We start from the raw sequence: 14377 nt of genomic DNA, 5'->3' as shown, positions 1-14377 counted from the left end.
TAGATGATAGGTTGCCAGAAAATAGCCACCAGGCTGGAAACTAGGCACATAGATATGTCCTCCTGATGTAGGTCTGGAAATGGAATTCGTAATTTTTAAAAGTGGCTAATTGCTGCTTGAATACAAAAAAAGGTTTTTGCCTCATTTCAAGATAAATAAATGAGAAAAAGGCAAAACTGAGCCTATTACTAAATACTTCAGATCAAGGAAAAGAGAGTATCAACTTGAAAATTCAAATAAGTAAACCTGTGAAAATTATGTATCCCATAAATAAAAAGACATTTTAAAGTAACTCTATGGAACACCAGGATGAAGAGAAAGGGAAGAAGCATGAGGAATAAGTGGAGAGTAAGGAAACTAAAAATGTAATTAAAAGTCATTTTAGAGGTGCTAAAGAGCATACCTGAACTTGAAGTTGAAAGCATATTTAATGCTACAGAAAACGGAATCATTGACATGAGAGGACACATTTGAGAACAATCTCAGAAATAGAAAAAAAACAGAAAAGAAACATAAAAAAGATAATACTGAAGACAGGGTTTCTAGAAAAGAAACAGAAACTGAAAAAAATTTAAAAATGAAGAAAATATTCATAGACTAAAATGAAAACATAAACACAAACATAAAACAAGGAAACCAGATTGGAAGAAAAAAATTAATGAAAGGAGGCCTACTTCAAGAAACTGTAAAGAAGATGTGGCACATATATACAGTGGAATATTACGAAGCCATAAAAAGAAACGAAATTGAGTTATTTGAGGTGAAGTGGATGGACCTAGAGTCTGTCATACAGAGTGAAGTAAGTCAGAAAGAGAAAAACAAATACCATATGCTAACACATATATATGGAACCTAAAAGAAAAAAAAAAAGGTTCTGAAGAACCTAGGGGCAGGATAGGAATAAAGACACAGACGTAGAGAATGGAGTTGAGGACACGGGGAGCGGGAAGGGTAAGCTGGGACAAAGTGAGAGAGTGGCATGGACATACATACACTACCTAATGTAAAATAGCTAGCTAGTGGGAAGCAGCCGCATAGCACAGGGAGATCAGCTCGGTGCTTTGTGACCACCTAGAGGGGTGGGATAGGGAGGGTGGGAGGGAGACACAAGAGGGAGGGGATATAGGGATATATGTATACATATAGCTGACTCACTTTGTTATACAGCAGAAACTAACAGAACATTGTAAAGCAATTATACTCCAATAAAGTTGTTTAAAAAAAAAAGAAATTGTGATAAAAAATTTAAAGTACAAGGTTAAAGTAATACAAGCATCCAAATATCTGTTGTCATTAGACTTTTCCTTTACAGTATGCAATGCTAGTTCAAAACAATGAAGCTTGCCCTACAACATTTTCAGGGGAAAAGGTTGTGAATCAAAGTATTAAAACCAGCTAATTATCATTCCTGTGTCACGATAATTAGAATGAGAGGAGAGGAGAGGTAGATAAACATATGCTATGGCTATCATTTTGTTAAACGGTAAAGACATAGCTGCTGATCTCCTTTCTATATTGCTGGGAGAAAATATCCTAAGACTGAGTCAAAGTTACTCAAGGGTAATCTCTAGAAGAGTAGAATAAAAATGTATAACTTTTAAGCTGCAGATGAAAATTTGATGTATCTAATGGCAAGTAGGTAAAAAGATCAAAACAAAACAAGAAGCATGGTAACTGTAATATATGAAATAAGGTGGTAGATGTAAGTTCTAATATTAAAATGATTAAATATAAATGGGGTAAACTCACCAATTAACTGACAAAGACTCCTAGAGTAGTATAAAGGATTTAGGAATAGGTTGACTGAAGGAAACACAATTGTGCAAAAGGATACAGAATGGCTGAAAACAAAGAGATGGAAGAAATAGATACTGTGAAGCAGATATGAAGCAAAAGGAAGCCAGTGTTGAATTTTTACTATCAGACAAAATAGAATTTGGAGTAAAATGCCTCATTAGAAACAAGGGAGGTGTTACAATAAATCGAAAAGCTGTAATAATCCTGAACATATAGGCAGCTAACAACAAAGATTTAAAATGTATAAAACTACAGTTGCTAGAATTATAGGAAGAAAGAAACAACTGTAGCTGGCAACTTTAACATATGCTTTTCAGAATTAGTACATCAAGCCAACAAAATCTAAGCCACACAGCAGAGAAGACATGTGTGTCTGTATTATTAATCTTATCTATATAAATTTAACTTATATAAATTTCATACCCAAGCACAGAATATGTGTGCTTTTTACATACATGAGAAATATTTAAATACAACTATTTATGAATTAAGTTACAAAAGATGTCTTGAAAATTAAGTTACAAAAGATGTGTTGAAAATTCTAAATAGCTAGGAATATGTTTTCTGAATAGTGTGATAAAATTAGAACCCAATAACAAAAGGATAGCAAAATAAAGTTGATATGTGTGGAAAGTAAAATATGCCACTACATAATTCTTGTGTTAAAGAGGAAATTGCAAAAGAAATTACATCTAAATGGCAGTGGCATTCTAAATGTAAAAAAAAAACTGTGACATGTAGCTAAAGCAATATTCAGAAAAAAATTACAGCTTTAAATACACTTATCAGACTGTAAGGGTTATCAGAAGTAAATGTACCAAGTGCAACTGATTAATGCCAAAAAATAAAAAAGGAGGAAAAATAAAGATATTGGTAGGAAATAATAAGTATTTTTTAATTTAAAAAGAAATGTAGGGCTTCCCTGGTGGCACAGTGGTTGAGAGTCCGCCTGCTGATGCAGGGGACACGGGTTCGTGCCCCGGTCCGGGAGGATCCCACATGCCGCGAAGTGGCTGGGCCCGTGAGCCATGGCCGCTGAGCCTGCGCGTCTGGAGCCTGTGCTCCGCAACAGGAGAGGCCACAACAGTGAGAGGCCCGCGTACCACAAAAAAAAAAAAAAAAAAAGAAAGAAAGAAAAAAAAAGAAATGTAAAGCTAACATGACAGATAAATTCTAGAAAAAAAACACTGAGAAAAAATTGAAAGTACTCAAATAAAGAAAAGAATAAAAAAAGGAACTAGTTATAGATACTAAAGATTTCAGTATTTTAAAGCTATATTATAAAAATATAAGTTAATAAATATGAATGCCTAGAGGAAATATATGAATTTCTTGAGAAATACAAAATACCAAAATTGGCCCAAGAAAAACTTGAAAACTTGAAAAGACTAATAGCTATTGTAAAAAAGTATTTCAAATCTTCCTCCACAAAGGCACAGATGGTTTTACAGCTGAGTAATAACAAACTTTCAGGGAACAGAAATTGCCATCTTATGCAAGTCATTAAGTGTCTCTTATAAAAGTCATTTCTGAAAATGAAAAATAAGGAAGACTTCTCAACTTATATTGGAGCTAATATAACCTTTGTGGCAGCTTTTGATTAATCCACTCTAGTTAAGATTTTCTTAGGTGACATTTATGTAATAGAGGGGACTATAAAATTTGAGAAAGGGTCAGAAAAAAAAGGCTTGAATTAAACAGATACATTCCATAAACTTGGATTAAAAGAGTCAATGTGATAAAAATGCCAGCTTTCTGCAAGTTAATTTACTATCTTAATGTAATTACAGTACGAAAATGCAAGGAAGTTTTTTCAAGGGAGTTAAAAAACTCCCTTGATTCAAGTGTTTTCTTGAATAAGTTGAAAAGTAATGGAATTTCTGAAGAGAAGAGTTAGATGGATCTGATTTATTCCATCAATGTTTTATATATATTCTAACAGTACGGCACCAAAAATTAATGAGAAAGTGGAACACAATATGAAGACCAAAAGCAGTCCAGAGCGTTAAGGCACAAATACTGTAGATAATAACGCTGGGCCTCCAACCAGAAGGAAATGGGTAAATGAGCATGTAATAAAAGTGCTAGCCCCCTTGTCAGCTATTTGGGAAAATTAAATTAGGGAGCTGTCTTGTTTATACAACAAATTCTAGTATATGCTTGATACCATTCATTCACCAAATATTTAACCACTAACTCTATGCCAAGAACCGTGCAAAGAATGTGGGTACAATATTCAGCAAAAACAGAGGAGCTTAGATCTAGTCTAGCAAGATACATAATGGGCTAAAAGTAGGAATGACTGAGAGAATGTTAGTCTAATTTGCTTTGCCCAAACAGTGTAACATATACTTTTGCTTGAAATAATGTGATTAAGAGAACTCTATGTAATATAAGACTTTCTACAGACTCCAACACAAAATGACTCTCCACCTCCACCCCAGGTTTTGTGTATAATCTTGTGAAAAATATCTAACACTGTACAGTATTTGGGCGTGTATGTTAATCACATAAAGAAATTTCAAACTGTGGTAGTGGCAGCGTACGAGATACAAATCCTGTGACAGAGGGCCACACAGTTGATACTGAGTAGCAATCTCCTGAAGAAATAAATATATTCATATGTTAAATATAAAACAAAAGAGAATAAAAGGATTAGAAGTGAAATGATGTGGTATTTGTCTGTTCTAGAGGTGGTGACAAACCTCCAATTCTTAAAAGCCAAAATTAAAACTACAGATTTGGTTACTCAGGCTAAAACTAAATCAGCCATGCTATATAGAATGGGTCCAGATCATGGAGCAGCCTACACCAACGCCAGCAGCCACTTTCTGTAAAAGTCCAAAGAATTTAGGATTTGGAGGCCATATGGTCTCTGTACAACTACTCAGCTTTACTGTTGTAGAATAAAAGCAACCACAAACAATAAATAAATGCACATCCATGGCTGTGTCTGAATAAAGCTTTATTTACAAAAAAAGGCAGCAGGCCCAATTTGGCCAATGGGCCATAGTTTGCCAGCCCCTGGTCCAGATCATGCAGCTGTCTGCACTATGGAGTCAACTTCAAACAATATTTATGGAGCACTGACTGAGTCCTTGGCTCAATTCAGAAAATGGAGGCTATAACCTTCCATATACTATTTCTGCTTTTTAGGCTCTTTAGCTTCCACTAAAAAAACGTGTACCCTATTTCCAGCTCAATTATCTAACAAAGAGTAGGGGTCATGCTTACCTGGCAACATGCAAGAGCTATATAATAGGTTTTTGCCAGGGTACACAACCTTGTCTTCACTGCCTCAAAGTTGGATTGAGAGTTACAACATTCAAAGAAGTTTTTTTTTTTTTTTTTTTTTAGATTCCACATATAAGTGAAACCACATGGTATTGTTCTTTTCTCTTTTTTTTTGATTGGAACAAGAATTTATTTGAACAGATTTATCAGAGGCTCACCAAAATCACAGCAGCATCAACCACAACTGCAACCACAAACACAAAACAAACAAAAATATAATACTTTAGAAGACCCTTGGAATCCCATGGGCAACTATCAAGGACATCTGTGAATGATCACAGCTCTTTATTCCTCTATTCCTTTCATTAGATGTATGTCAGAAGATGGGAAGGTGAGTGGACAATAACAAAGAGACAGACTAAATTGAGAGTGTTATATTAATTAGTGCAAAATATGTGAGGATTTCCCAAAGTGTAGCAAGAATGAGATGAGGAAAACAATACAAGCTACAATCAGTAAAATCAGGAATATAAGCAAGGCAGGGGCATCTACTGAATATGACTGAGTCCTCTTACATTTCCTAGAAGGTCCTAGGGTCTTTTTTTTTTTTTTTTTTAATACAGCAGGTTCTTATTAGTTACCTATTTTATACATATTAGTGTATACATGTCAATCCCTATCTCCCAGTTCATCCCACCACCACCACCCTCTTTTCCCCCCTGGTGTCCATACATTTGTTCTCTACATCTGCGTCTCTATTTCTGCCTTGAAAACCTATTCATCTGTACCATTTTTCTAGATTCCACATATATGCATTAATATACGATATTTTTCTTTTTCTGACTTACTTCACTCTGTATGACAGTCTCTAGGTCCATCCACATCTCTACAAATGACCCAATTCCATTCCTTTTTATGGCTGAGTAATATTCCATTGTACATATGTACCACATCTTCTTTATCCGTTCGTCTGTCTATGGGCATTTAGGTTGCTTCCATGACCTGGCTATTGTAAATACTGCTGTGATGAACACTGGGGTGCATGTGTCTTTTTAAATTATGGTTTTCTCTGGGTATATGCCCAGTAGTGGGATTGCTGGGTCATATGGTAATTCTATTTTTAGTTTTTTAAGGAACCTCCATACTGTTCTCCATAGTGGCTGTATCAATTTCCATTCCCACCAACAGTGCAAGAGGGTTCCCTTTTCTCCACACCCTCTCCAGCATTTGTTGTTTGTAGATTTTCTGATGATGCCCATTCTAACTGGTGTGAGGTGATACCTCATTGTAGTTTTGATTTGCACTTCTCTAATAATTAGTGATATTGAGCAGCTTTTCATGTGCTTCTTGGCCATCTGTATGTCTTCCTTGGAGAAATGTCTATTTAGGTCTTCTGCCCATTTTTTGATTGGGTTGTTTGTTTTCTTGTTATTGAGCTGTATAAGCTTTTTATATATTTTGGAGGTTAATCCTTTGCCCGTTGATTCGCTTGCAAATATTTTCTCCCATTCTGAGGGTTGTCTTTTCGTCTTGTTTATAGTTTCCTTTGCTGTGCAAAAGCTTTGAAGTTTCATTAGGTCCCATTTGTTTATTTTTGTTTTTATTTCCACTACTCTAGGAGGTGGGTCAAAAAGGATCTTGCTGTGATTTATGTCAAAGAGTGTTCTTCCTATGTTTTCATCTAAGAGTTTTATAGTGTCTGGTCTTACATTTAGGTCTTCAAACCATTTCGAGTTTATTTTTGTGTATGGTGTTAGGGAGTGTTCTAATTTCATTCTTTTACATGTAGCTGTCCAGTTTTCCCAGCAACGCTTATTGAAGAGACTGTCTTTTCTCAAGGAAGATTTCTTAAAGAACAAATAGTTCATCTACTCTTCAGATAATATGTATTATTGGGCCAATTCAGAGCCGAAGAGAAACAGATTATACCACTTCCTCCCACTCAGTCACTTCCTGCAGAAGAACTTTCTTTTTCTGCATTTTTCTTTGGTTTGAAGATATCAGTTAATCTAGAAAGACTTTATAAGAAATAGTCCTAAGATAGGCATTGCTACTTCTACTATAAGAGAATTCTAATCATTATATAATAGTGTACTTCATTGTCACTGAGACGTTTGTATCTGATTTAGAACTAGGAATAGTCATAAATCATCTGAAAAACCCATGTATTTTGCCTCAAGGACTCTGTGAACTATATAAATGGAAATGGTTCAACCTGACTAATAACAATATGTGGAAGAGAAATGGGCACTCGAAACCACTGGGTGACATCAATAAATTTCTATATTACCAAGAAAAGCCATTCTGGTGGCAACTTGGCATTAAGTACAAGTCCCCAGAATATTCATATTCTTTGATCTAATAATTCCGCTGTAAGAAATTATCCTAAGGATAATTTATTGCAATATTTATTGCAACATTACTTTTAATAATCTAAAAAGACCTGGAAACAAAGGATATGTTCCAAAACGAAGAATTAAGTAAATTATATAAGATCCATAAGATGAAACAGTAAATAAGCATCATTTATGGAAAGATATTTGATGACATGGGAAAATCCTAATAATACACTTTTAAGTATCAAGAGCAGGAATTTAACACAGTATACATCCTACAATCCCAAATACCACAACACTGGGATTAGGAATGATTTTTTGGCATTTATACAAATCTGTATTTTCTAAAACTCTATAGTGAACATAAGTTGCTTTATTTAATAAAAACTTACATTTGAAAAGTACATTCACTTTGGCACTGGTCTCACAACTATAAATTTGTCATAGGGAATTAAAACGGTGAGTCAATGTACTCGGTGTATTAGGCAAAACATGAGAACATATAAAATTGACCTGTTTATAATACATCAAAATTAGAAATTATAAATCTGCAATTATAATCCTTGTTTTTCATGAATAGCAGAATATATTTTCCAAGTGGTCAAGTCCCTAAGAGACTTGCAACCGCAAAACAATGGTTTTCAAGTCTCAGTGCTTCAGGGTTATTGTGGGCAGGCTGTAAATAATGACATACTTGTTTCCAACAACGGAGGATGTTCCACAAAGCAATGAAGAATAAAATGCTTGTGGACCCATTCATCACTGTTTCTGTTTTACAAGTTGGGGGTCTGAGAAGTTCATTTGGAAGAAGAGTTTTTGTGGTTATCTGCATTCGCCCCCTCAGGATCCATTCCTGGCCCTTTTCTGACAGCTCCTGCCTCAGGAGGCTAATCTCTTCAGATTTCAAGACTGAATCTCCCAGGCTCCCCTGCCTGGGTTAGGCTGATGGGAGGCATCAACAAGAGGACAGAAGGGTCTTGGTATATTATCACCCTTACCCCCAGGATGTAGTTTTTAGCAGTGGTTGCATCTTACAAAGCTGCAGGTGTTGAATGGCCCTCCTTCAAAAGAAGGTAATCTCTTTCCCTCTCTACCCATTAAGCCAAAAGATGGTAACAACCTCCCCTGTGGCCGGTCCCTCCACACTGCACCATCCCTTGGTAGTTCTGTTAACTCTACTCAAAGTTCATTCATTAAACTTTCTTCAGTTAAACCACTTGGGAATGTCATCTGATCCCTGTTGGAACCTTGTCTATTTAAGGAAAAGAAAAACAAAAACCTTTTTAGAAATCACTGCCTTCGAGGAAAGCCAGGTTCCAAAACTTTCATAAAGCTTTACAAATATAACCTTGACACGAAAACTGCCAATTTAAGCTATAGCTTGAAACTATGGAACAGACAAGTTAAAAACTGTCACTATGACAAATAACAAGCATTTAAATTAATGACGGTGGAATGAGATCTACTTAACTTTTGCCTTGAAATTCAATGAGATTCAGGACAATCTGTTATTGGAAGGCTTTCTTTAAAAAACTGATTATTCTTAATACACTTTTCAAACAAATATATATACTTAATAATGAAATGGACAGCTATAGAAAAATACTTTGCAGATCAGCAACTTACCTCTTTGAACTTGTGACTGAGCTTGCTTGTGTCCAGGTCTGATGGGGAAAACATGTCCTCATTCTCAGGCAGCTCGAAGACTTCAATGGCGATGTCACTGCCAGGAAGAACAGGTCCTACCTCATCCTCCTCTTCATCTGTGGCATATTCTCCTGTCTGAAAGGAAGGGGATTTCAGAAATCCAGCTGTCCTTACCCATGTGGAGGTGGGTTATTTTAAAATATTTTATAAAAGAGAAATAAAATATGTCACCAAATGGTAAAAGTGTAAGTAGGCTTTTGAGTCAAGCATGCCTCATTCAGCCAATGTTACAAACAAATGTTAGTTCAAAGATCCAAAGTGACATGTCTATGCCATTTATAAGTGCATTTCTAAAAATCTAAGAGCATCAGCAGTATCTTTAGTAAAGCAACAAAACCTTTATTTTAAATCAAAGTGTTTGATGTTTTTTACTAAATAAAATTATGTTGCTAAGGGAAATAAGTAATTCCTTTAAATTCCCAACACCTATAATGAATAAGTCACCCAATATTGACAGCAGGGAAGAAGGAAGGGGAGACCAAAAGATTCATCGAGTTGGAAAGGACCTTAATTAAGCCTTACGAAGGTTTAGTAGATTGATTCTCCTAAGTTTTAGAGCTTAATCAGCTCTGTTTCATTTGTTTGTCTAACTAACGTGGTGGTTAACTAGTGACCTAAAGAATTAACCAAAGGTTTCTAACTTACAGCCCACACAGGTGTATTGCTTTGCCTATACAGTACTACTTTAATAAATCTCAGCATTTTGGCAATGTTAAAAACTTTCACCTATTCTAGATTTCCAGTTTTTCTTGAGAAAGCCAAAGATCTGGCAATATAGGCGCCTTACGACATGATAACCACTGGCCAGAGTCAGCAGTCGTTGTCCCTTTACACAGGTACACTTTCTAATACACCATAACTTCCATAATTCATTATTCTAAGCTGTTAGCATCACTCCTTCGTGATACCCATGGGCCCCTGTAGGTATATGAGTTCATGACCCTTGGAATAAATATTCCTCCTCACGACTAAGTTCCTTAACATTATTAGAAAGTAGCTCCTCTCCTGGCAGCATCAGGCTATGAGACTCTAATTCAAAATAATTGTTTGAAATCTATACCGTCTGATATAATTTAAAGATAAATCACTGAGTCACAGTGTTGAAAAACAAAGTTCATTTAATTCACCCCTGTTCCTTCAGGTAGTATTACATTTAATACACAAAACAGCTAGGGATTCATACTGCCTTTAAAAAAAAATTTCATAGTGTACTGAGTGATCTATTCCTTTGATTAAAGAGGCTTAGCATCTTACTGTTATTTTTTCTTTTGGTTCTACACTATATTCTTCTTGCTAAACCTGAAACTGTATTTACTTGACTATGTTTGCACATGAAGGAAATCCAATCCTTAACCTCAACGTAATAATTCCTAATTTCTGGAAGACCATTAATGAATTGCCGTTCTGACTTCTCTCTTTCAAAGTAAAATAATTCTAGTTTCCTCGTAGGTCTCATTCTCTGTAATTGTCTTTGCGCCTGTACTCTGACTTCTCTCCAAGCTCTCGGTATTTTCTCTTAAATTGTGGTGTCCAGAAGTAGATACAATTTCTATTAAGGAATCTGGCGGGCATTGACCACGATGAACAAACAAAGGATGCCTCAGCATCCTCAGACTCTTTTTCCACACACAGAGACTATAAGCATGAAGACTTTGACTTTGGTGGCATTTGTGTATAGAAGTAAGGTTAGGATATTTCATACAGAGCAGTGATTTTGCAAACTGGTTACATGTTAGTTAGGAATCCCCTTCCCCCGCACAGCCCTAATATAATCAGCGATGCTTTGACTGAAAGGGAAAGAGGTGGATGGCCTCCATCTTTTTTTCTTTTAATTTTTTTTATTTTTGGCTGTGTTGCGTCCTTGTTGCTGTGTGCAGGCTTTCTCTAGTTGTGGTGAGTGGGGACTACTCTTCGTTGTGGTGCGCAGGCTTCTCATTGCGCAGGCTTCTCTTGTGGAGCACGGGCTCTAGGCGTGTGGGCTTCAGTAGTTGTGGCACATGGCGCTTCAGTAGTTGTGGCTCAGAGGCTCTAGAGCGCAGGCTCAGTAGTGGCGCACGGGCTTAGTTGCTCCGCATCACGTGGGATCTTCCCGTACCAGGGCTCGAACCCGTGTCCCCTGCATTGGCAGGCAGATTCTCAACCACCAGGAAAGTCCTGGCCTCCATCTTTATGCTATATAGCTCATCAGCACCTGGAACCCTAGGGGTCTGTAGAAACCAATCTGAAGGGAATTCCCTGGTGGAGCAGTGGTTAAGAATCTGCCTGCCAATGTAGGGGACACGGGTTGGATCTCTGGTCCGGGAAGATCCCACATGCCGCGGAGCAACTAAGCCCGTGTGCCACAACTACTGAGCCTGTGCTCTAGAGCCTCTGAGCCACAACTACTGAGCCCATGTGCCACAACTACTGAAGCCCTCACGCTCTAGGGCCCACGTGCTGCAACTACTGAGCCCACGTGCTGCAACTAGACCCAATGCAGCTAAAAATAAATAAAATTTTAAAAAAAGAAAGAAAGAAAGGTCTGAAGTCTTCTGCCAGTGTTCAGTAGGAGGGGCAGGACGGGAATAAAGACGCAGACCTACTAGAGAATGGACTTGAGGACATAGGGAGGGGGAAGGGTAAGCTGGGACGAAGTGAGGGAGTGGCATGGACTTATATGTACTACCAAATGTAAAATCGATAGCTAGTGGGAAGCAGCCGCATAGCACAGGGAGATCAGCTTGGTGCTTTGTGACCACCTAGAGGGGTGGGATAGGGAGGGTGGGAGGGAGGGAGACGCAAGAGGGAAGAGATGAGGATATATGTATATGTATAGCTGATTCACTTTGTTATAAAGCAGAAACTAACACACCATTGTAAAGCAATTATACTCCAATAAAGATGTTAAAAAAATAAATAAAATAATAAAAGAGAAAGAAAGAAACCAGTCTGAAAATGTCTAAACTGGAAATACCATTCTAAGTGTCTTTGGCACTGGCAGGGCAAGGTAGCTGAACAGTGGGGCTGGTTGGTTCCAGATAGCTTCCATTCGTGGTATGATTAGTTCCTATAAACCTTAAAAGGACTCTTAATTCCAGACTTGGTATTTTTTTTGTGTGATATTCTGTAAATTAATTCATCTCCTATTTATACATACTTTTAGAACTAATAGGTACTTTATGAATCCCAGTGATGTTATTAATAGAAAGGTAGCAAGGCTGGCAAAGTGCACAATCTCAAGATAACCTGATGAAAGTTTTGATTTAGAGATATAAAACTCTGTGCTGGTTTTTGACCCTATAGTTACAACTAGCAGCAAAGCCAGGTGTTTATTATGAAGGCCTAAGCCAGGTACATAAAATTCACTTCTATATCAAATCAATTTGATGACTATCATGAATGACTCAATAAAATCTTAAGTTAAATTTAAAGTCTGATGACAATGCAGCACATTTTAAACATAAGAGTTGAAATGAACAATTTGATTTCCCTTTGCCAGCTTGAAAATAGATACTTCTTCACCATATCTAAGGGAATGAACATAAGCATGCCTACGAGGGGGCCTAACCTATAACAGGATCTTAACAAACATTTTTAAAAGAATAAATCCAAGAACGCCAATTCATTTACTTGGTAATATCTATAACCTGCTAAGGAAGTTTTCAATAATATCCAGAAAATGCACTGTAAAGTCATTTGATGAGAAGGCAGCATTCTATCACATTTATTTTTTTAACGCTCCTTTTAGTGAATAACAGGATAAGCGTTGTACAATATATACAATTCTTACCTCTAACTATAATTCTGGCTTTGTTACCCATTTGAGTCATCAAAATTATCTCCATAAATGTAAGTTATTAATAATTCTTTTGATTCTTTTATTTTTTTTTACTCTACCGGTCTCTCTCCTCAACACCCAAATCACCTGCAATCTGCTAAAATTTTTTATCTCTCATTTCATCTTTCCATTTACTAATGTTTTCTGTTTCTAATTAGTCTCATAAGCATCCTGAGAACAAAATGTATATTTTACTGTCTTGATTCTACTTATTACGTACTAGAGACTCTGGATAGGGCGTTTAAAAACGTTATGTTGCCATTCTCTCTCTCGCAGATCATTTACCAGTCCCATCCTAAATAGGCTTTAGAATAAAGGGTGCATTTACTACAGAACCTCATAAACACCTGGAAGTTAAAAAGTTACATTTGGTAGACTTAGAATATGTGTTCTTCTGATTCTTTTATCTTTGTGGAAAATGGACATTATTTTTATGGTAATCTGCAAATAAAATAAATTACATGGAATGATATGTTAGCAGAATTTCATAAACCTCAAAATTAAATTGGACTGAATCTGACATTTACAGAGGAAGACAGACAACGTTGTACCCCCCAAAAGTTGCTACAACAAAGTATTTCCAGTGGTATCCAGGTCCTTCTCTTTATCTCTTTAGTCCGAAAAGATTCAGCATCTTTCAAGTAAACAGAGACTCTTGAAAGTTCTTCGTCCCAACCTGCAAATCCACTTTAAATGAGGCAAGAATAGTTCTTGCCTTTTCATCTTCTTGTCTACCTTCTTGATTAATATCTCATACTCTTTAATGGCTTCCCAAAAAGGGTCAAAAAAAGAATAGTGATTATTTTGTAACTTACTATGTGCCCACCACTGTACCTTCCTTAAAAAACTAACTGATATAGGTATTACTGTACCGTGTTAACTTGAGGAAACTGAGGTTCAGAGACTTTACCCAAGGTCAATTAGTTATGTTGCTGAAGCTACACATCTAACATATTCCAAAGCCCATGCTCTTTCTTCTATGCTATCCTGCTTACAGTCTACAGAACTAAAGCTTTGTAAAAAAAAAAAAGATGGAAATACATTCCTTTCATTTTTCTCCAACCAAAAACCCTGGTGCATAATCCTGTGGTGTTGAAATTCACCCTCCACATCTTTGAACATTATCATTCAGTTCACTTTGAAGACTTGCACCTGCCTGCAATGAGCTCCAAAGTTCCTGTCCTCTTCTTTTCTCTCATAATATGCTCACCCCGGGCAAGCGCATAGAAGTCCCCTTCAAAAGGTTTGGCTCACAGGTATGCTGACTGATGTTTCATGCACTTTTTCTTATATAAACCAGAACCAGAGCATATAATCTATAGAATTAATGCAGTGTCTTAAAATGGATGAAAAAGGGCTTCCCTGGTGGCGCAGTGATTGAGAGTCCGCCTGCCGATGCAAGGGACATGAGTTCGTGCCCCGGTCCGGGAAGATCCCACATGCCGCGGAGCGGCTGGGCCCGTGAGCCATGGCCACTGAGCCTGTG

General features: G+C 36.8%; 1 protein-coding gene across 1 annotated transcript in view; it reads right to left on the bottom strand.

The window, feature by feature from the left end:
* PPP1R9A (protein phosphatase 1 regulatory subunit 9A) overlaps nt 1–14377 on the bottom strand; it is a 313863-nt gene that overhangs the window by 67337 nt on the left and 232149 nt on the right. Inside the window, exon 6 of the mRNA XM_089917647.1 lies at nt 8994–9149. Coding sequence (XP_089773773.1) covers nt 8994–9149 — 156 coding nt within the window. The remainder of the gene's footprint in view (nt 1–8993; nt 9150–14377) is intronic.

This window comes from Delphinapterus leucas, chromosome 9, assembly GCF_059928025.1.
Source record: "Delphinapterus leucas isolate spDelLeu-1000000601 "Yukka" chromosome 9, BTC_Dleu_Yukka2, whole genome shotgun sequence".
Classification (NCBI taxonomy): domain Eukaryota; kingdom Metazoa; phylum Chordata; class Mammalia; order Artiodactyla; family Monodontidae; genus Delphinapterus; species Delphinapterus leucas.
This window is presented reverse-complemented; position numbering and strand designations above follow the sequence as displayed.